The 21,294-nt window shown below is 37.0% G+C and overlaps 1 protein-coding gene across 1 annotated transcript; it reads left to right on the top strand.

Annotated features, from left to right (window-relative positions):
* The first annotated feature begins 1,277 nt into the window (after nt 1-1,277).
* LOC120464881 (uncharacterized) lies at nt 1,278-16,924 on the top strand. Its single transcript, XM_039654444.2, has 21 exons — nt 1,278-1,857; nt 4,784-5,682; nt 6,108-6,169; nt 6,694-6,732; nt 6,833-6,936; nt 7,415-7,473; nt 9,046-9,162; nt 9,246-9,371; nt 9,452-9,613; nt 9,704-9,828; nt 9,912-10,476; nt 11,830-11,950; nt 12,123-12,142; nt 12,241-12,363; nt 13,026-13,154; nt 13,249-13,371; nt 13,443-13,573; nt 13,674-13,971; nt 15,920-16,058; nt 16,296-16,411; nt 16,593-16,924. Exons 2-21 carry the CDS (start codon nt 4,915-4,917, stop codon nt 16,644-16,646), a joined length of 3,381 nt encoding a protein of 1,126 aa, XP_039510378.2. The 5' UTR covers nt 1,278-1,857; nt 4,784-4,914; the 3' UTR covers nt 16,647-16,924.
* Nucleotides 16,925-21,294: the final 4,370 nt, after the last annotated feature.

Raw genomic sequence — 21,294 nt, 5'->3', positions numbered from 1 at the left:
TTCGGTATTGATGCCACCCTTGGGTGGATCCACCACAGAGACCTTCCATATGTAGCTCTAATGGCCAATCCATATGTGTAACTCCAAATGTTTCCTCTCTACAGGCATGATGTGGTTTCCTTAGTGTCCCTTTCCGTTCAGAGTAGGCACACTTTTCTAGTGTCATCCAATAGGAGGATCTTTGTTGACATCATTGTACGCATGCGCGAGTCGTTGTGTGGCAAGAAAACAAATAGAATGACCGGCTGTAAAGACACGACAATCATTTTCAAGAGAGTTAGCAGGCAAAATCCACAATATATAAGCACTTTAATATCTGACGACCGGAGGTTTGGAGAGAAGCTCAAAATTTGTATTGGTGACAAAATTGAAGTTATTCAAAGCCCATATGTGATTTGGGATGTCAATAAACGTTGGCTCCGTGTCTTGGTCACTATAATCTGCTGGGGAGACATTTATTCTTATTTAATAGAAACCCCTGGACCCTTCACTCATGAAAGATTAAAGGCTTTCAAAAGTCGGGAGGCCTATGATTATTTTGCTTCTCGAAAAGTTGGGCTGATCTTTTCTGCCAAACAGAAAGCAGTGATAGTGCTAAAATCAACATGACATCTTGACTTTTGCTTAAACATAGACGCCACTTTCAAATCAAGTGGCGTTGTCTTTATGCATTTTGAGATATCTATGCCTTTAACTGAAGCAAAATGTAGATCTACATCTGGGGAGCGATATTTTTTTCCTTGGATGGTAGGGGAAGACTCATAAATGGTATTAACCACAGTGACGGGTAGGTTTAGGGACGGGGTTGGGGTAGGTCATATTTATATACAGTAATGTAACATTAAGTCAATGGCATTCATAAACACGCTGAAAAGCGATTATGCGTGTTGGAAATAGGAATTGGCGTGTTATACATGCGCCATTTCATGAGATCAGTCTGTAAAAGCAGAGGTTAGACCTGGCCAAGCACAGCGTGATTCGCATCTAGCATGGGTGATCGCAGAATGGAGAAATAATCACTGCTCACTGCAAAGCCGGGTAAGTCTTCATTGATCAGTGTTCTATTTATTTATTTATTTAAAATAAAATGAAAAACTTTTTATCAGGCCCCCAACAAGCCGTAGGCCTACAATCGACCACACAGCAAGAGTGAACCATCCTCTTCTGTAAATCCTCCTCCAAACGTGCAAAACAATCAAATTGCAGGTATCTAGCGGTGTTTCGATTCCCATGATGCAACGCGACAAACGTAAACAATGACGACCCCCGTACAAACAGCCCCACCTAGAATATTTTTTTTCTCCAGCCACCACTGAGTGTCTTCGTCACAGATCAGAGCTTTATTCCTCGACAGCAAAACAATTAGGGTGATTATGTCATCATTTATAGCAATAGGTCTATAAATGAAACCCCAATAACTAACATAAACAAAATAAAGCAAAAATGTAGTCAATGCTGTGGCTTTCCTCCCCACAGTAGCCTAGGATTTTGGCAAGAGGCTATATCTTAAACATTTATTTTTCCAACACCAACATGGGTTTTCATTTTCGGAAAGTAGCCTAGATTAGAAAGTTTTTTTTTTTTTTTTTGAATTTAGCTTATTGCAAGTGTGAACCACACACGATAGCTTGTTTTCTTCAGGGGCAAGTCAAGGCTGTTTGCATCATCCAAGAGCATTGTCAAACACCTATTTTATTATTAGTGCTTTTATTTTGAAATTCACCTCGGAAGTGAAATTCTGTTTCGTAATCGTTTCCTAGTTCACGTTGTGCGCGGTTGCCAGAGCGCTTCGTCTCATTTTACTCGTGCGACCCAAAGGACTTCATCCCGAAGGTTGAGAAGAATAAGAAAAAAAATGTAAGTAGCAACTCGTTGCATTCGAATAAAGGATTTAATGTTATATAATTTGTTTTAATTAACTTACTGACTATAAACCAAAGCTACATAATTGTATATTTTAGATAGCGGTTGCTGTTTAGGCCTTGTTGTGCACATAGTCCGGTGGCATTTTCTTAGTTAGTTATTTTCACACTCCGTGTTGCGTTTAAAGCGGCTATTTTCTTGGATTTAATCGTCCATGTGTCAGAAATCTTCGCCTAAATAAAGTTTTACGTTTAACTTAATTTGCATTTAATGTAACGTTTATCTGATTGTTCGTAAGTGTTATCGTATTAGTTAACCTCTGATTCACGCTCAGCGGACACTAACCTTACATTTAAAGATATAATATACATACAATATGTTTATGTGATGTGGTATGTTTCTTCAGCATTTGCAAGACTTAACGCTATGCTATTAATATATTGTACAAAAACATTTTATGGTTTTAAATTCATATTTCTGCATAATACAGATTAATAATATCATGAATTCATGTTGTTAGTTAACTTACTCTGTTCCGATATATTTTCTTTACTAATGCATATAATTGTATGCATATAATTTCAAACTAACTTAAGTTAATCAGTCTCATCGATACAGTGTTGTCATTTTGCAAGTTATGCCATTGCAGCTGTAGTTGCATTATGGCTTGCATCATAGTTTTTATAACGTTACTCTTCTACCATCCTTTCTGGTCTTGACCAATTTGCATTTCATTACTGCGCAGAATGCTTTAAATTTAAGGATTTTGAACTGCTAGTCTCACACAGCCAAACCTTCAGACTGACGACAGAAGGTCTGGACTCCATCAAAGACTTTAGATTTAGAAAGAATATTCACTCTATTATTTATGAATGGGAGAATCTGCAATTTCAGAGGTTTTGCAAATATGGCTGCCAAATTAACAGACTTTCCTTGAAAGGGACTTTGCAACTTTCATTGGTCAAAGACCAGCCAAGAGGCCAGACTGACATGTAAGCAGCAACCAATTGCAGTTTGTTTTGTTTTGCGTTATGTTTAGGGGTATGAACATGGAAAGTTGATGTTCATACAATAACAGAACAGCATGCGACCAGTAAATCATACTTTCAAGAACTTTGTTCAAATTTACTGCCCAAATGGCTCACCAAGAGACGGTTGGACACATCTGTAGACTTCGTTCTGACAATTTCAAATCAGGCTTGGAAAATAATACTCTTCCCATATCCCATCGGCAAAACAGTAAAAATATCTCTTCTTTTCAACAAAGTGCCTCAAACTCTTGGATGTCTTTAAAAGAGTATATATCATGAACTTCACAAACTTTCAAAAATCCAGCGTTTAGTTGATCCTGATAAGCGCTCATTGTCACAGTTGTAAACATGACTTCAGGCTTTCTTCTTCCTTGAGGGGGCTTGGCATCACAATGGCTTTGTTTCCAGGCAGACCATTAAAGAATGCATTGCAAGTCTCCTTTAGAATTCAACCAATCAAATGACGACGAAACCCCCGAATTGTTGCCCTTTTTTGTGTGCCTTGTACATCAGAAGTTTATCCAATGGTCCGTAGTCATGGACGACTAGACCCAATTGTACAATGGACTCTTTCCACTTTTCATTTTTGGAACGTGAACTTTTTCAGCGGCCTTGGTTCCAGAAGCATTTTTCCTTTTGGGATTTTTTAAAAGTCTTTTTTAACTGTGTTTATGTGATGTTCTTCAATTCGAAGATAAAAACATTATGCAAAAAACAAAACAACAACAACAAAAAAAAAAAACAATCTCTCCAGTGGGTGCTATGCAGTGATATATGGCTGGAACTCTATAATGCTTTTTATAATTCGGAGAAAAACATATAATTATTTCTATTTAAGGTTTTGCACTAGTGAGTTCGGTTTAAAGGTATGCTAAATTCTGTTGCTTAGTAATTTTGTTTTTTATATTTTTCACTAATATAGCTAGTGCCTACAGTTTTGATTGTTCCTGTCCATGTGAAACATGTTCATAATGTCCATCAAAACTTTCTATGTTAACTAATTTGGTTTTATTTTTTACTTTTATAACATTGTCATTATTTGTTAACCTTTTTTTTTTGACTTCATGGTACTGGCACGGTCTGCATGGCAGCCCATTTTATACACTTTTCTTAGAACGTTATTTCAGCTTTTCGAAAACAATATTATCCAAAAACAGCGATGACAAACTTTTACATCATTTGTTTCCATCTGAATAAAATAGTAAAAATTAATAGCTTGTCAAGTGTCACATGATATTCTTTCTATTTTTTGGCCATTTTGATATAGTCTTTTCCATTATGACCACCAGTTTCAAGTCACAGTTAATGTATAAAATTTCGCTTTTCTTTGGATGAAGATGCTAATCTTGTTCAGATAACCATCTGCTCTCTTTGCACCCTTATATTTTACTTGAGCCCGATTATTTGTTTGTCTGTTGTCAAGACGACTTGATGCCAAATTATTTTTGCAGTTAAGCATTAAAGTTGATTAGCTTTATATCACTTATTTTTTGCTCATTGATCTCTTTTTGTTTTGGGTCATACAGTACAACGTAAAGACATGAACACTGTCTCTCTTTGGTTCTCTCCTGACCAAGAAACTGCAATCCTTTCCATGTCTTTCCCATACACATTTTAAGGATCTAAATTTGATTGAAGTTTTTCCCCCCTTCAAAGCTCCATTGAACTTTCTTATTAAATTATACTGATTGCTCTTCATGGTACTTGTAAATCTTCATTTTATGGACTATTTGGTCAGTGCACCATTTGTACCTCTGTCATTGTAAATAAGTTTTACTTCTGTTACTTGCATTGTATGGATTTGTGGAGCTCACTGTCTTGCTTTCCTATGCCACTGCTAACCATTTTGTGAGCATGCTAGAAATCATTGCTCCATTGTGTTTCTGCAGAGCTGTTTCATTCTGGAGGAGCTTCTTTTTCTCGATCCAGGCTTAAATTGACGGATTGTCTTTTTGGGGACTTTTTGATTCACTTTATTGTTCTCTTCTTCCACTCGCCAAAGCACCACCATTTCAAAGACATGTCCCAGAAATTGACCGGTTCTGATGCTCAGAAAGGCTTTGCTGTTGGCCGTGGGCTTTTGGCTGCCGCTGAGACTTTGAACTTTAGTATGGGTGAGACGCACTCGGACCCCTACGGCTCATCTTCCCAGTCACATAGTGGCATGTCTGGTCTGGGTGGAGGGGAGGGAAAAGACCACGACTCTCAGCTGCACCGCCGAGCAGGTAGCCACATTAGCAATACCATGAAACTGTTCGCCAGCCTAGGTCTGTCGCCGACTGATCTGGACGCACTAGCACAGGTTCCAGAGGAGAACATCAGTGTGGAGACCTTGCCCCATCTTATCATGCAACTTAAGAACCGCAAGATGGAAGTCGGCCGCCACATTGCTAGCGATCTGCCGACTCTTTCTTCAGAAACTTCGTACAGAGGCGGCCGAGACGATTGGGGCGACGTGCAGGGTGGACGGTTGGACCGTCCCAGTGGGCAGACTCAAAGCCGCTCACAAGGTGACTTTGGTTATTCTTCCATGCAAGAGACATCTGGTCGAGGGTACGACATGTTAGATTACAGGAGCGGTAGCGGCAGAGACCGCCAATATTCTGAGCTTTCTCATGATTCCTACCGCAACCTTGGCATGTCAACATCATCAACATCTGACGACATGTTCATGCAGAGAAGAATGGGCACCCCGTCTCAGAGAAAAGTGCAGGATTTCTTGGGAGTCATGCCCCTCATGTTTCCCCATGTGTGCTCCCTTTGTGATTTTGATGTGCACTCTGTCATGGTGAGTAATTCAAGCTGCTTGGCTCCTGCACACACACTTCCTTTTCTTGAGTCCTACTTGTTCAGAAGACCATCTTTATGCATCATTTGTTGCATTTAAATCAGCACCTCTTAGTTTTTCTCAGTGTCAATTTTGTGTAAGAGAAAATGGCCATAAATCTCATTGAACACTTATAGTATACACTGCTGTTAGCTGTATTTCTGACTTGTTCTTTATGCTTGGTTCCAGTTAGGACATTTAGTATCTAGAACTACTTTTTTAGATCCATTACAGTACTCATTTGTAGATTGCATTCATAGCCAGGAAGGGTAGCTTGTCAAGTTAGCTCTTCTATTCAGTATGCTTCAAGGCTTGTCAGCTAATTACTATTATAAAGGTCATGTAATTTATTAAGGATATTTTTTTCATCCTTCCTTGTGTTTAAGGAATGGACTCAACACACGACTGGGATTCGTCACTCTGAAAACCGCAAACTCCTTCTGCAAATGTAAGTAGACTACTTAGTGAAAACTGGTGAACTGATTGTTCAGATGTTAAACTACAGAAGCATGTTTTAACCATGGAATTAAAAGATAAATGCTATTTTTTATTTACTTTCTCATAACAGAGATATAAACTCACAATTGTATATCATGCAATTCTGACCTTATAACTCACAATTACGAGTTTATATCATGCAATTCTGAGAAGAAGACAAAAGTCAGAATTGTGAGATGAATGAGTAGAAATTAGCTTTATTTTTTATTTAGTGGTGGCTGAAATTAGCTTCAATAGAAAACCTTCTTGATAGTCATTTAGAAACAAGCCTAAACTTGGCCTACAGTACAGGTCCACTATGGATCTATTATTGGATCATCAGTCATTATCCAGTGGATACTGCTCAGTTCATGGTGATAACCAGAAGGTTCAGTTGAAAAGCAAAAATAAGAACATGAACAATTTGATTAAATGCTAACCTCACCTTGTAAAATATACATATATAACTAAAAACTCATTCCTGTTGTTTTATAGGTACCCGGACTGGGATCCTCAAATGCCCTCTAGTCGCATGTATGTTACTATTTTTTTTTTTCATGATGCATCCTATGATACATCCTGCTTATTACAAGCATCTGTATAGAAAAGCATATTAAACATGAATTCCTCTCAGGTCGACATCCCTTTCCATGGACTCAAAGAGTCGTTCGGATGGATTGCTGGGACCAGCTCCAATTGGTGGTGGTCTACAGAGAACAGGGATGAGCTCCAGCTGGGGTAATAAATCCATGAGAGGATGTAGCCTGGTCTGCTATCTTTCCACAATTTTTTTTGTTTGAATGTAAGGCTTTACTTGTGACTTGGGTTAAAGGTGCACTAAGTTACACCTCTACACGCGCTAAATTATTTTTCCCTGTAAAATAAGTTTTACCCCTAAAGCAATAAGTAGTCATATGATGAATAAAGATTCCAGTAAATTCAGTAATCAAAGAAGAGTTTCTGTAATCTTTAAAGATGCACTTTGTTAACTTGTAAAAGTAACTTGAAGATGACAAACATTTCTTTTGATGTCTGCAACGTATTGACAGTGTTATTGAACTAAATTGAGCTGAATAATGATGATGCTGTAGTCTTTTTATAGCTGAATTTGTATTCATTTCAGAACTTTGCTACATTAACACTGTTAATTCCCTGTGTCTTATTGTTTAGCTGCTTAATTTAAATCGGTCACGCAATTTTTGAACAACTTTTTTAGGCTCTGATTCCAGTGTGGGAATGACAAATAAAATGACATCATATGCAGCGGCACCCAAGGTAATAATGCACTGAATGTGTTATCTGTTATTGTTTAAAGGGGTGGTAAAACACAATCTCACTTTTCTAACTTTAGCTAGTGTGTAATGTTGCTGTTTTAACAAACAACATCTGCGAAGTTACGACACAAAGTTTAAAGGGAGATATTTGCTTTTAAAGAAATACATTTCTAAGAACTACAGCAAATGGCCGATAAGGACTACACAACATTTCTCCAGGGTTGCTGATGTCACAAACCCCAATATTTACATAAACCCCTCCTCCGAGAATACTAAATAAAGTGGGCGAGTCTATTTTATATTGCTTTGGAGAAGAGTTGTTGTAGTATAGTAGGCTGGAGTGTTGTTGCCGCAATGCCGTAAATGCAGGTCCACTTTGTTCAGCCTTACTGGGGACGGGGGAGTTAGGGATCAGTGGTTACATTTTATTTTTAACTCGGTCCCTCATAATTATTATCCAAATCTCACGCGTGCTCTCTGTGCTGCACATTTTACGGAGGAAAGCTTCCATAAGAGTTCAATGCAGGATTTGCACAACGGCTTGTCCTGAAAGATGGAGCAGTTCCAAATTTAAGAACAGAAGCTATTGTTTACAGGCCATGTAAGCCCTGTAAGTATGATTTATTTTTCGTTGATGTGTTTTCCTGTAATAGTTTCTATTGTTCATTTTACGTTGTAGTAAGGAAGTAAACAAATGACAATGCTGTTTGGCTCTGCAAAACAGTTTGTTAAATGCTCATTCAAATTCATGCTTAACGTTATCCGACTAACACCTAACGTTACAAATATTTTTTTTTAAATCTCAACAGCGAAGTTGGAATTAGTGTAAATTATTATTTGATTAACGTTAGAGCTTTTATGTATATGTTTATCTACAGGCATGCTAAACATGGTTCTGTGTTTGATTTGGCTACTATAGTAAAGCCAATGTTTAGTGTTCGTTTTGATAATTAATGGTTATTAGTTCTGGTGCCAGATATTTGACAATCATTCTAAAAACAGCGTATCTAAAAAGTATGACAACAACAAAAAACAAACTATTCTGAAATGTCGTTTAACAGCCGTTCTTGAACAGGTTCTGCTCAATCATCTTCACTAACATTCTCTGGGTTCGATTCAGGCTCAAATTGGTATGGATTTATTGTTTATAACACACAAACTACCAGTAAAGGTAAGGGGTGTGACTTTTCCGAAAAACGTGCACCAGGCGGTTAGCAAATCCAGAGCCATATAGAGAAATGAGCGAATCACAACACACTGGGCCAGCAAACCAATCTGAGCCCATTGCGTATTTTTGAGTTACTGGCTTCATAGAACCCGGAAACCATCAGACTGTTTTTACGAGGGACAGAGCAGTGTAGAATAAAGGAAAAATAAATTAAATTACATTTTTAAAAAAACAAAGCATGAACATGTTACAGTGCACCCCACAAACACAATCAAGTCTTTGAAAAAATGTGTTTTACCACGCCTTTAAATTGCAGTTCTGCAAGGATGTCCTTTTCAGTATGGGATCTTTTGTTTGAGTGGATGGATATCTTGGTGCTTGCACTAATAAATATCTTTATTTTAGATAAGAAGTAGGGTGGTCGTGGTAAAATACGAAAGAAAACCGATGTCAACAAACAGCCTGTTTGACTTGGCAAAACCCTTTGGCACCATCTGTGAGAATCTAATACTGAAAAACAAGGTAGAGTCTGCATGTATGAACAGTTATTCAAGATCAAAAGTCATGATAATGAAATAAAGTAAATCGTTCTTTCTCTCTCAAAGGCTTTCCTGGAGCTGCAGACTCATGAGGAGGCTTTAGCCATGGCTAATTATTATCAGCGAAAACCAGCCATTTTGCATGGGAAAGAGATACACATTTATTTGTCAAAGGAACTGATGGCAATTGAGGTAAGATGATTTTTTTTTTAATTAGTTAAGTATAAATAAGTATAATGGCTCAATTAAGCTTATTTGCTTTATCAATACAGAAAAGTGGAAGGCCAGGCAGAGACCCTAGGCCTGTGAAGAGAGGAGTCAGCCAGGTGGTGTTTTTCTCCAATTTACCACGAGGGAGTGACAAGAAAATGGAGCTCCTCACAATATCTCGTCGATTTGGTACTGTTGAGAAACATCTCTTTCTTAATGATGAGGCAAGTTACATTTGCAGCAATTTCCAGAACATACATTTTAAAAATGTATGTCCTGGAAATGAATGTATATGTTGATCATTTTTAAAACAGGCATTTGTTCAAATGGGCAATGCTGAGGATGCAGAGATGTTGGTGAAGTACTACACTGTCAATCCTTTGACTATCAGTGGAAGATCTATTCGACTGAACATCTGCACAAAGTATAAGACTCTAACGTAAGTTTTCCTTACTATCCTGAGAGACCAATGATATCTTTAGAAAGAAAACAAAACCAAATGTGCTATACATGTTGTTCCAGGGTCCCACCAGGAAAGGGCGACCAAGGAAGAGAAGAACCAGCCCGTAAGAGAAGCGGTAGCAGCAGTGCCACCAGCAGAACTGGGGAAAAACCTTCATCAAAGAATCAAAGGTCCTCTACTTCCAAAGCCAGAGAGAGCTCTGATAACAAAAAAGAGGAACCAAAGCCTGAGGAAGTAGAGGCCCTGGGAGATGGGGCAGGAGATGAAGCTGATGTTATGGAAGCACGTGATGGAGACGAAGAGGGTTTTGATGAAGATCCCTCTGCAGATGATGTCGACCTATCATGTGATCCAGAGCAAACCAGTGAACAAGCACCAGATATTGATGACGCCAACAAAGAGGATGAGGAGGACCCTGAAGAGCAGCAAGCCAGAAATGAATCCAGCGATGAGACCACAGAAAACCAAAAAGACTCTGGTGAAAAACAGGAAGAGACTCCACAGGAGGAACCTACAACATCTGAGGCTGAGCAGGAGAACACAGATGAACTTCCTAAAGACCTTGAGGAACAGAATGATGACCAACCAGAAGATGAGGGTGCTGAGGAGGACAACGAAGAGCAGGTAGGATCTTTTGCACATTAGCACATAATCTGAAGTGAAATGCCTCTGCTTAAGCCATTCTAAAGCCGCATTTACACCGCAATTATCAGGAACTATTTGAACTTTTTTTTCATAGGAACTTTTTTTGCCCCAGACCGCTTGCTTACTGCGTTTACACCGTGGACTAAAGTACCGTTCCAGGGCGGGAAGATTATGCAGTGACGTTGAACTGTGTGCGACTGCTCCTCCCAGTCTGCGCATTTGTTTTGAGTTTTGAGTGTGTTTTGAGTTTTGTATGGAGGAGATTCAAGCTGTGCTGCTTTTGTGTGCGATTGGTTTACTAACGAGGTAATTAACAAAACTGCAGAAAAGAGATGAGCACCCTAAGTGTATTCAGAATGCACGTAATGCTAGATATAAAAGTAGACGTTTGTTATCAGCGGACATTGACCGTGAGATGGATGGGACGAACGTGCGCCATCGGGCAGAAAGTACAAGTGGTAAGAACCAATCGGCATGTTAAGTCCCACCCCGAAAGTGGAGAACCGCGTGAGGCCGGTGGCGTAATTACTGATGAGCGACAACTGTAAGACGCTCCGGTCTCGTATCTCTCACGGAGGAGCGGGAATTTTCTTAGCAATGTTAAAACCCACATCAACCGATCACTTCTTTAGCGTTCACGTAAATACTACCAATCAGAATGAATTCAGTTAGATTGAAACAAAATATGTGCATGTAAACAATGAACGGCGACTGCAGAAAGCAAAATCTGAATCCTGGACATCGACGGCCAGACATGTCCGGAAAAAGGGGATGGTAACCCCTAATACTTAGCTTTCTCCACTGAGCAAGAGCATCCTAGCTTAGCTTTCAAAAAACTGTCTGACTTTGTGTAATCCCAATCCTCCATAATGCATCTGTCTGCATATTCAGTACCCTTGTCCTTATTTTCAAAACTTTATACCCGTTGAAATCAAACTGATCTGGCGCTGACCTGTGATGCGTCTGTTAGGGCATTAGGTCCAACCACCTATGGGCGAGTTTGAAAGGGTGGGAACTAGTGCTTGTAGTCTTTACAGAAGTCTTTGTAGTCTTTTTTTTACTGTGTTACTATAACTTAGTTAACCTAAAAAACTTTTTTTTTAATTATTGAAATAATATTTTAACCTTTTAACTTAAAAAGTAACTTTTTTTATGTTCCATAAACTGGTTTTTTAACCATTCCAAGTTTTCTGAAGCTGTACAATCGTATGGACCACTTTTATGGTGTTCTTTTGTCATCTTTGGAGCTACTTCTAACTACTCCTTTAATATAAATTGCATGTTCACTATTTTGACATGCAAATCTGCTTGACTATCTGTATCTGCTTTTAGGACAGTCAAACTGAAACTGACTTTCCTGAGAACATGGATGAGTTTGTTACTCTTGATGAGCTAGGAGAAGAGGAGGAAGGCGAGAGACAAGACTCAAAGTCCAAAGCTACAAACACATCAGGTAATGCCCTTGAACAGTGTCAATGCATGTCAATGACTGAGTTGACAGTGTTAAATAATAATAAAAGATTGTAGTCATATTGTTAATAAACTACTATGTCGGTGTTCTCTGACTTTTTTTAAACCAAAGTCAGTCCATTTAATAATGCTTTATTTCATCTTTAATGTTTCAGGAAGCTCCAAGGATAGTGGAGTAAGTCACTTTTTAATTGTCGTTTTAAAATAGTTTACAACTAATCTCTGTGCATTGATTTATTTATTGGAAAAAATATGAATGTGTGTTTTGTTTAGGGATTGAGAGTTGTGAATGTCGTTGGATTTAAACGTGGCTACGGTTATCTAGATGAAATCCTTAATCTTGCCAAGCCATTTGGTAAAGTGGTGCGGAACCTGGTCTTAGACGTGAGGCCTGAGGTAACAGCTCTCAGATATATTCTGTTCTTGATAGTTCAGACCGCTTCATTCACTGCAGCTATTCATGCAGATTTCTGATGCTATACTATTGCTGCTGCCTTCTCTATAATAATAACGTTAATTAAACAACAAAAGACTGAATAACATTTAACTATATTTGTAATGTATGCTGTATATTTTATTCATAATGTGCAGTTATTTTACATTTGATTAGTTTCTATATCTGAATACCTGAAAACCTTAACTTTGTATCTTTGTTCTGTTGTATTTATTTATTTATAAATAATTTTTAAAGAGTGTTTTCTTTTACTTGAATTTTATATTCATTTGGTTAGTTGTTTTCATGGTATTTTTAAACCATAGGCAAAAGTTCCTTGTGTAAGTGCTCTTTAGCCTGTTGATTTTGTTCATGGTATTCAGCCACAATGAAATGTATTGTAATATGGCTTAAAAAAAGTGTTTTTATCTCATTTACATTTATTCTATCAAAATTAGGAATCAATAACAATATGAATCAATAAGCAAAATCGGAATCGTTAAAATTTAAACAATACCCAACCCTATGCTTGACCGATGCCACATGTCTTTGTGGCATTCTGTCTGTTGTAGAGACAGATTGTAGAGATTTTTCCTTGATGAATTGTGGTTGTGCTCTGTGTTAGGCATTTCTGGAGTTCTCCAATGAACAAGAGGCAAGAGCAATGGTTAGTTTCTACAGTGGAAATGTCTTACCATCTGTGTGTGGAAAACCTGTGAAGGTTTTTCATTCACACACCTATGCAACCATCCAGGTAAGATTTGGGCTTATTAGCTCACCATACCATGAATAAAATGTGAATCTAAAAGCAAAAGCTAACGTCGCCAATATCTGTGCAACATCTACAGAGTGGCAGAGTCATCTACATTGGTAATGTTCCACCCTTCAAAGGCTCAGATGCATCACTTCTAAAAATCGCAGAACCATTTGGAAAAATCAGAAGATATTTTCTGAATCCATTGCGCAGTGAGGTGATTATAAAAATGTAACTTTCTATTGGATTTACAAGGACAAAATAAATAATATTTGTATATTTTCTCAGTGCTTCATTGAGATGGAAAGAGGGGAAGATGCAGAGAAAATGGCAGAGGCCTACAAAGAAAATCGACCTAAATTTGAAGGCAAACGACTGGTTGTCTACGTGAGCAGGAAATATAAGCAGCTGAAACGTGGGTGAGTTGGACATTTAAGATTTTTTTTAATGGAAAATAATAAAATGGATTTCCAAAGAATGTTACATGGAAATCTGTTTGATAATTTTATCTTCTCACAGACAAAGACCTCCAAGCCCAGAGACCGAGGATAAACGGTCACTCAAGAGAGAACGCTCCGAAGAGGATGAGGCTCAGAGGAACTCATCTGGAAAAAGTAAAGACAAGAAAGAGGAAGAACCTTCTGTCAAGAAGATCAAAGTGGATGAGCCTGTCGCTGATAAAGCTAAAGAGATGGAGAGTCATGAAGAGAAGGAAAGTCAAAATGTTTCAGCAGAAATCACTCCTGAGGTGAAGAAAGAGTCAGAGGAGAAACAATGCGAAGACACATCAGAGCTCCAGAATATGGAGACTGAACCTGTGAGTGACTTCATTATTTTTGTTCATATTATGAATTGGATGAGGTTAGAACACAAAAGATGAAATTTTATCTGACAGCTCCAGTGCTCTTGGCACAAATGTTTGCGCTACAACCTGACCGAGAGGAATGTGGTGGAGAAACATAGAAATTCATTTGATATTCCATGGAGTGTTTTAAAACTACGTCACTCTTGTAACATTACGAGTCTGCCTTATATCTGATTACAACTTGTCAAACGACATGATCGGTTGTTTTTGGAGTTTAAAACTTTCATACTGTGAGCCTTGGTGCTCAATTCCTATTTATTGCTCAGACCCTTTTTTTTCTTTCACATTGTTTGAATGTGGCCAATATCAGATTCCAGTGTGATCAGATCATGGCCCTGGACCGACCCGTATATGGTCAGTCCAGTATGATAAAAAGACGTCACGCAGCATATGCTGTCATACGGAAGTTAACACAGACGACATAAAAGTAAGCGATTACGCGTTTTTTTTTTTTTTTTTTTTTTTTTTTTCAAACAAAATGATTATTTATCTTGCCTGATGTTTGCCCTCATTGCATTTTTACAGTGGGGTAATTTTGTTAAGAATTTACACAACACAAAGAAGCTTGATGTAAATTGTTTAATTAAATTGAAAAAGTACCACAAATAAATACAATAGAATAAAGAAAGACACAAATGAAGACAATTTTTGAATTGGTCTAACAATAGCATTCATAGCAATGGCTGTCAGCCATCATGACGGACGATGCTTCATGGCCTATATACGCCACATATTGTTGTCTATTTACTAAATAACTAATACTACACCTCTAATTCCGTATGTCGGTAATTTAGATATCAATATACCATGATCAAGAGTGTCGTAAGCCTTTTTAAGATCAATAAACACCAACGTATAATTTTTATTCTCCAATTCTGTAGTAATATCTTCTGTGATTTTCATCAAAGCCATAGCTTTTTAGCGGGTGCTTCGAAACCCAAACTGATTATAGTTTATCAAAGAATGATTTAAGAAAACAATCTTTTTTTTTTTTAAACAAAAAGCTTCTCCAGAATTTTGGAAATAATTTTTCATATTGAAAGATCATATTGAATATTCTACTCTTTACACAGTCACTGTATTATCAAGGTTAATGAACCAAAGAATCAAGCTTTGGTTAAACTTATTTTAAACTCTACACAACATGCATGCAAGCAACAGACTATTATTTTTTATAAAGTCTAGTAGGTTCTCAGATACTGCGATTTCCTTCTCACATCCCTGAATTCACTATTAGCTTTTCACCTGAACAGTTTATAATGTGTTATATGGTATCATTGTGATCTTTGACCATCAAAACATTGGAGTAGACATCTTATGTTTGATTCAGGAAATAGAATGCAAAATACATAATTTGATTATGGTGGAAGTAAAATGGCTGCCATGTTTACCACAAGACTTTTTGGGATGGCTCCATTTCTGAAAATGTTCAGGGCCCCAAACTGTACAAGAGTACCAAGTTTCATGCTTTTATGAAAAAATGTACATATCACCTGGACTAAGAGGTGTCATTGTAATACTTTTGAGTTCTGACACATCACTGTCCTTCTACCTTTAGCAACTCTCGAAAATGTCAGGCATGTAAAATCTTTTAAGTGACTCGCATGAACTCAGAATTGTGATGAATGTTGATCTAGCGTGACGTAAAAGTCGCATGGATTCCGATATAATCGTTATTGAAAAGATGAGATTCCATATGGTTTGTGCTGTTCACACTGTCATGCGAAACAGATGTGAGTCGCATGTGAGCAAAATCAGATTTGGGCAGCATTTATCGGCAGTCTAAACGTAGTGAATTCAGCCCCCCCAAGCAGTAGACAAAGCATTAAAAAAAAAAAAAAGAAAGAAAAGAAAGAGAATTGATTCAACCACTGCTTTGCTTGATGTATCCTTTGACCAGGAGGCTGAAGATGAAGAAACTGTTGCTTCAGAGAAGAGTGTGAAGACTGAGGAAAAGACAATTACAATAGCACCATCTGAAATAAAGCCTGAAACTAGCCATTCTACCCTAGAGCCATATGATCCTAATGTCCCAGTGGGTAAGATGACTTTGTTTTTCACAAGAAATAAGGTGTTTGACTTAAGATGTTTTATATGAATTTTCTTCAGCTTTTTGAACAGATGCGACACTAAATCATTTTTTGGCTTGCTATAAAATGCTTTAAACCAAACCATAAATGGATTGTAAAAAGTGATGGACCCCCACTAAGTAAATATTTCATTATTATTATTATAAGAAGAAGCCTCATTAATGAATCTCATTTGTCCTGTTTCAGGTGTGGAGTTTGTGAAGATGGGGTACTACTGCAGAATCTGCTTCCTGTTTTACTCTAATGAGGACACTGCTAAGAAAATTCACTGCAGTAGCCAAGCACACTACGATAAACTTAAGGTGATATATATTTTCCTTTTATCTATCCTTGATCAATGATGTCAGAGCAGGACTGAGATCTTTATGCTTTACATTTTGAGGATTCACTTTTTTTTATTAGTCAATATTAGCATTATTACATTGACATTTTTGTTGTTGTTCAGTATATTTTTTTTTAAACATGTTGTTTTCTTCTTATCAGAAATATTTGGAAAAGGAGAAAGCCAAAGCACAGAGTAACGGGACGAAGAAATGAACCATTGACGCTGGAACATCTGTTAATATGTCCATTACGTCCCTGTGATCGCATTTTCTTTTTTTTTTAGTATGTTTGATTTTTTTTCTAAAAAAATTATTAGACTGAGGCATTGCTTCTTTTAATGTAGTTATAAAAACTGGTGCATTCTTGGCAATTCCTAGCTGTTCAGTCATAGCAAATTAGATGTGAAATTTAACACATTTTATGCCTTAAATAATTGCTACTACTGTTTTTGTTTTTCCTTTCTTTTATTAAACTTCCAGCATTCCTCATAATCTTCCTGACTGTTTTTAATAATTCATCTTTGTTTAGTCTGTATTCTGTGAAAGGAGAATATATTCATGGCCCCTTTGTTTAATGTAATTAATCAGTGTTACCTATCATTTTACAGTAAAACGGCACTCATATGAGAGAATGTCCGCTATTGATGGACCCCGTGCATTGGGTTTAAATTTAAATGCCCCTAACCCCTGATCACTTCTGAGCCACCACGTATACATATACGGGTACGCTTCTGCTTTGGGGCAAATTAAAACAACACTATTTAGAAATAATGGTCAATTGTTCTCCTATTTAGAAATTCTTCATACATAAGGCATCCCAGTCAGGGGCGACCTAAACTAAAAGGGGGCCACAGCTTAATTTCCTTAGCTATTTTCTTCAATGATGTTTATCCACCTCACCTTCTCTTTATTAAGGTAATCTGCCTTATTTCAGGGTCTGCATCATGACGTACCCTGTAGTGTTGGTGCTTTTCTGCAGCAGACAACAGCAATTTCCAGACAAATACATACAAACCATTTGATGTAATGAACAACAAGCTAGTGCGCAGTGATCACTGAGGATGATTTTTAACCTATTAACCATATTTTCAAAATTAGAAACAATTATCAGTTTCCATTATAAATGTGGACATTTTATGTTTTACCACATAAATGATTCATTCTAAAACATTGAAAAAGGATTGAATTAAGGTCGGTGTGATATTTTCTCAGCTTATAAATAGTTTGCAGCCAAAAAGTATTCTACTTCCTGAGTCATGTGATTAGAGGGGTGTGTTCAGATGGACTTTCCATCAGAGTAACAGTTGTTCAATATATTAGGGACGCAACACGCAACATATTTTAAAGAGTTTAAGCATTAAAATGTATTAATAAAACTATATTTTGGTGAGGAATTATTATAAATAAGAATGTTGAAAAAGAACTAGCACTAAAATCAAAGTAATTATTTTAAATAATCCTGGATATATATTCTGATTTATGGTAGAGTGGGGTTAACTATGTCAAATGAATGTTTAGAAACCAGTATTGGGTCATTTTTGACCAAAATAAACCACATTATGTCATGGGGGACTACACTGGGACTGAAACGCCTAGTGATAACCATTGCAACCACTTTACTTTTCCGCCCTAACCAAATTATGTATGTTGTATCACATCTCCTGAATCAAACATAGCACAGAAACTATGATGTATAACCCTATCTTTTGATGACCAGGGATTACAATCATACCATATAAAATATCATAAAATGTTTAGGTGAATTCAGGGACATGAACAGTTTATGATGTTGTATGGTATCATTGTAATCCTTGACCATCAAAACATAGGGTCAGACATCACATTTCCCAAGTTATCCTGTTTGGTTCAGGAGATATAATACAAAATACATAATTCAAGTAATGGCGGAAAGCAAAATGGTCGCCATAAGTGTTTTTGCGATGGCTCCATTTCTGAAAATGTGCAGGGCTCCAAAATGTATGTGTACTACCACTATTTTCGTGCTTTTATGAAAAAGCGAACATCATTTTCACATATCACCAGGACTAATAGTGTTGAATAAGAAAATAGCAAGAAAAACACATAGTGTTCACAACATTCAAAAAGAGGGAAAAAAAGAGAGGTGGATGAAGGCAGTCAGAATATGTTAATTTTACTGTCAATTTTACAAAGAGCGTTAACTAGTTTTATTTTATGTAAATGTAGTGTAATAATAAGTATAGTAAGTGTTATAAATCTACATACATATTTTTTTTAGTGAACATTTTTTAAAAACCTCGCCTCCTTAGATTTGATTGGCTATTAAGAGCTCTACGTTTCACCTTTAGGTCAAGTTAGTCGAGACTGACCGAGGGAAAGAAATAATATGTATCATGGCATGACTAAGTTACATAGAGCATTAGGGACAATCTTTTAAAATAGCCGTTTCATTATGATTATTGTTTTTGGGACCGAGAGAAGGGTATAAAACTCAAGCTGAAAGTGCATGAATGAATCTTGACACATGCGCGTTTTACGACAGGGGTAACGTGATAACGATACAACCGCGAGCGCTATTTACAACAGAGGACACACGCTTCATGGGTTATATGCTCTAATTTAAATGTGATTCAGAGCTGTATTTGTTTCTTTTTTCAAAATGGTGCGTATGTGTGCTTTTCCTGGATGCTTCAACCGACAGAAAGCAGTGAGATTACGTCCGCGGGCGTTATCTCCAGGGGAAAGGCTGACTTTCCACAGATTCCCACTCAATGATCCTGAGCGACTGAGGCTCTGGCTGCTCGCGGTTCAACGGGATACGAGTTTACCCATTCAGTCTCTCGAAGTTTTGAGGCTGTGCAGTGATCATTTCTCACGAGACGATTTCAAATCAGACGAGGGAAATGTACGACGATATCTGAAATCAACAGCTGTGCCTCTGTTGTTTTTAAAAATTGAGGTAGGCTATGAGGAGAACATGTAAATTCGGATGAAAAACGAAACCTGCTCAGTTGTTCTAAAACTTTACTTTATTCTGTGGATAACAAGATAAGTCGCGATGAATCGGTAGTAAACTTCTTAAATTTCTAGTAGCATACGAAGGCACAATAATTATTTTTTATATAAATATTTTATTAACCCTTTAATAAACAGAGACACTTAATTTGTTATTCCATAGAAAATTGAAGGGTGAAACTTAGAACTTTATTAATGCATTTTATGGCAGTGCACTATATCTGATTTTGAACATGTCAAACAGCATTTTGAGTTTTGTAGGGATAGGGATGCAGCGATATGAAAAAAAATGGCCGATAATAACAGATAATTATTTAAAGCCAATCACTGATATTGGGCGATACATCTAAGTAGCCTACAAATTTTTATATACTTTTGAGAGCCTGATTACAAAAACAGAATTCTCACCATCAAAAGCTATCCCAAGCACACAATTATAATGTTCTCATAATTTTATGTAGCCCATAGAATGTTGCACTTAACTGTATTTTCCTTTTTTGAAGTGACTCCATATTTCAAGCAGTTCAAAACCATTATGGCGAACAGTGCCTAATCTGAAGTGTGTCAGCTGAAGATGATCCATTATTAATAATGATCCATGTCGTGCATCCCTAGAATTTAGCCCAGACAGGTTCCTCAAGGGCTATAGGCAAAGATTCATCCACTTCTTGTCTTTGCTGTCTTTTGCAGGAGGGTAAATATGAAGAGACTGTTACTCCTCCACCTGTTTTATCAGAGAAGATTGTGAAAACTGGAGAAAAAGGCACTTCACCTGCACCGCATAATATAGCTTGAAACAAGCCACGCTGCTTTTGATAATGTCTCATTTGGTTAGATTGCTTTTTGCTATAAGTTGTTTTACAAATCCATCCATTTGATCACAGCATAATGACCAAGAACACGGTTACAAAATAATTTGGTAAAAAATGCAGTAAAAAAGCAAGCAAGCAAATAAAAGCCCTTTAATAATCACAGGTGTGTGAATCACTTCAGCTTAGCATGAATGAATTCACTGAGTTCTGTGTTCTCTCGAAAATGCAGTGGTGATCAGTGTTATTACAACGAATGTCTTCACTTTGTTGTTACACTGAGAGAATTTTTGAGAATGCAGAACCAAAGTAGTTTTGACATCACTAACTTTGACATTGTTATTGTACAAAAATGCCTCTAAAACAAATGTTCCTTTTTTCTGATCTAAAATATTTGGAAGTGAAGGAAGTCAGAGCAAAGACCCTTGGAGTAAGAAATGATCTCATGAACTTCTCTTCATAAGTCTGTTATGTTGCTTTTTATTTTCTTTTTTTTTTTCTAAAAATAATTAGACTGAGGGCCAGGGTTGCTTCTTTTAATGCAGTGATGAAATTTGGTGCATTCATAAGCAATTCCGGGCTGTTCTGTCGATTTAGATGTGAAGTTTAACACATTTTATGCCTTAATTGCTACTACTATATTTCTGTTTTTGTTTTTCTCTTCTTTTATTAAACGTGAAGCGTTCATTTTTTGTGTAGTGAAAGGATATATAATGTGTGAACTAAATGTCCAGAAAATATAAATTCTGGACTTGGTTCTCCCTTGTAAGTTAATCAGTGTCACTTTCTCTGGTCTTTATCGAACCTGAAATATTTACAGGGATTTTTGGAAAGTAAAAAAAAAAAAAAAAAAAAAAAAAAGGAAGGGAGGTTGGCTTTACCCTTATGGTTTAACCATGGCATCCAGTTTTCTATATATTTGTTTACACCAATTACAATAGGTATATTGACAGTCATTTCATTACATTTGTGCTGAATTCCAGGTTATCACAGCAATTATTAAAGCAATTATTTCTAAATAAAAAGTTTACATGTTATGAACTGACCGGTATGTGGAGA

The sequence above is a fragment of the Pimephales promelas genome, chromosome 9 (genome assembly GCF_988280905.1).
Source record: "Pimephales promelas chromosome 9, fPimPro1.hap1.1, whole genome shotgun sequence".
In the NCBI taxonomy this organism is placed as follows: Eukaryota; Metazoa; Chordata; class Actinopteri; order Cypriniformes; family Leuciscidae; genus Pimephales; species Pimephales promelas.
This window is presented reverse-complemented; position numbering and strand designations above follow the sequence as displayed.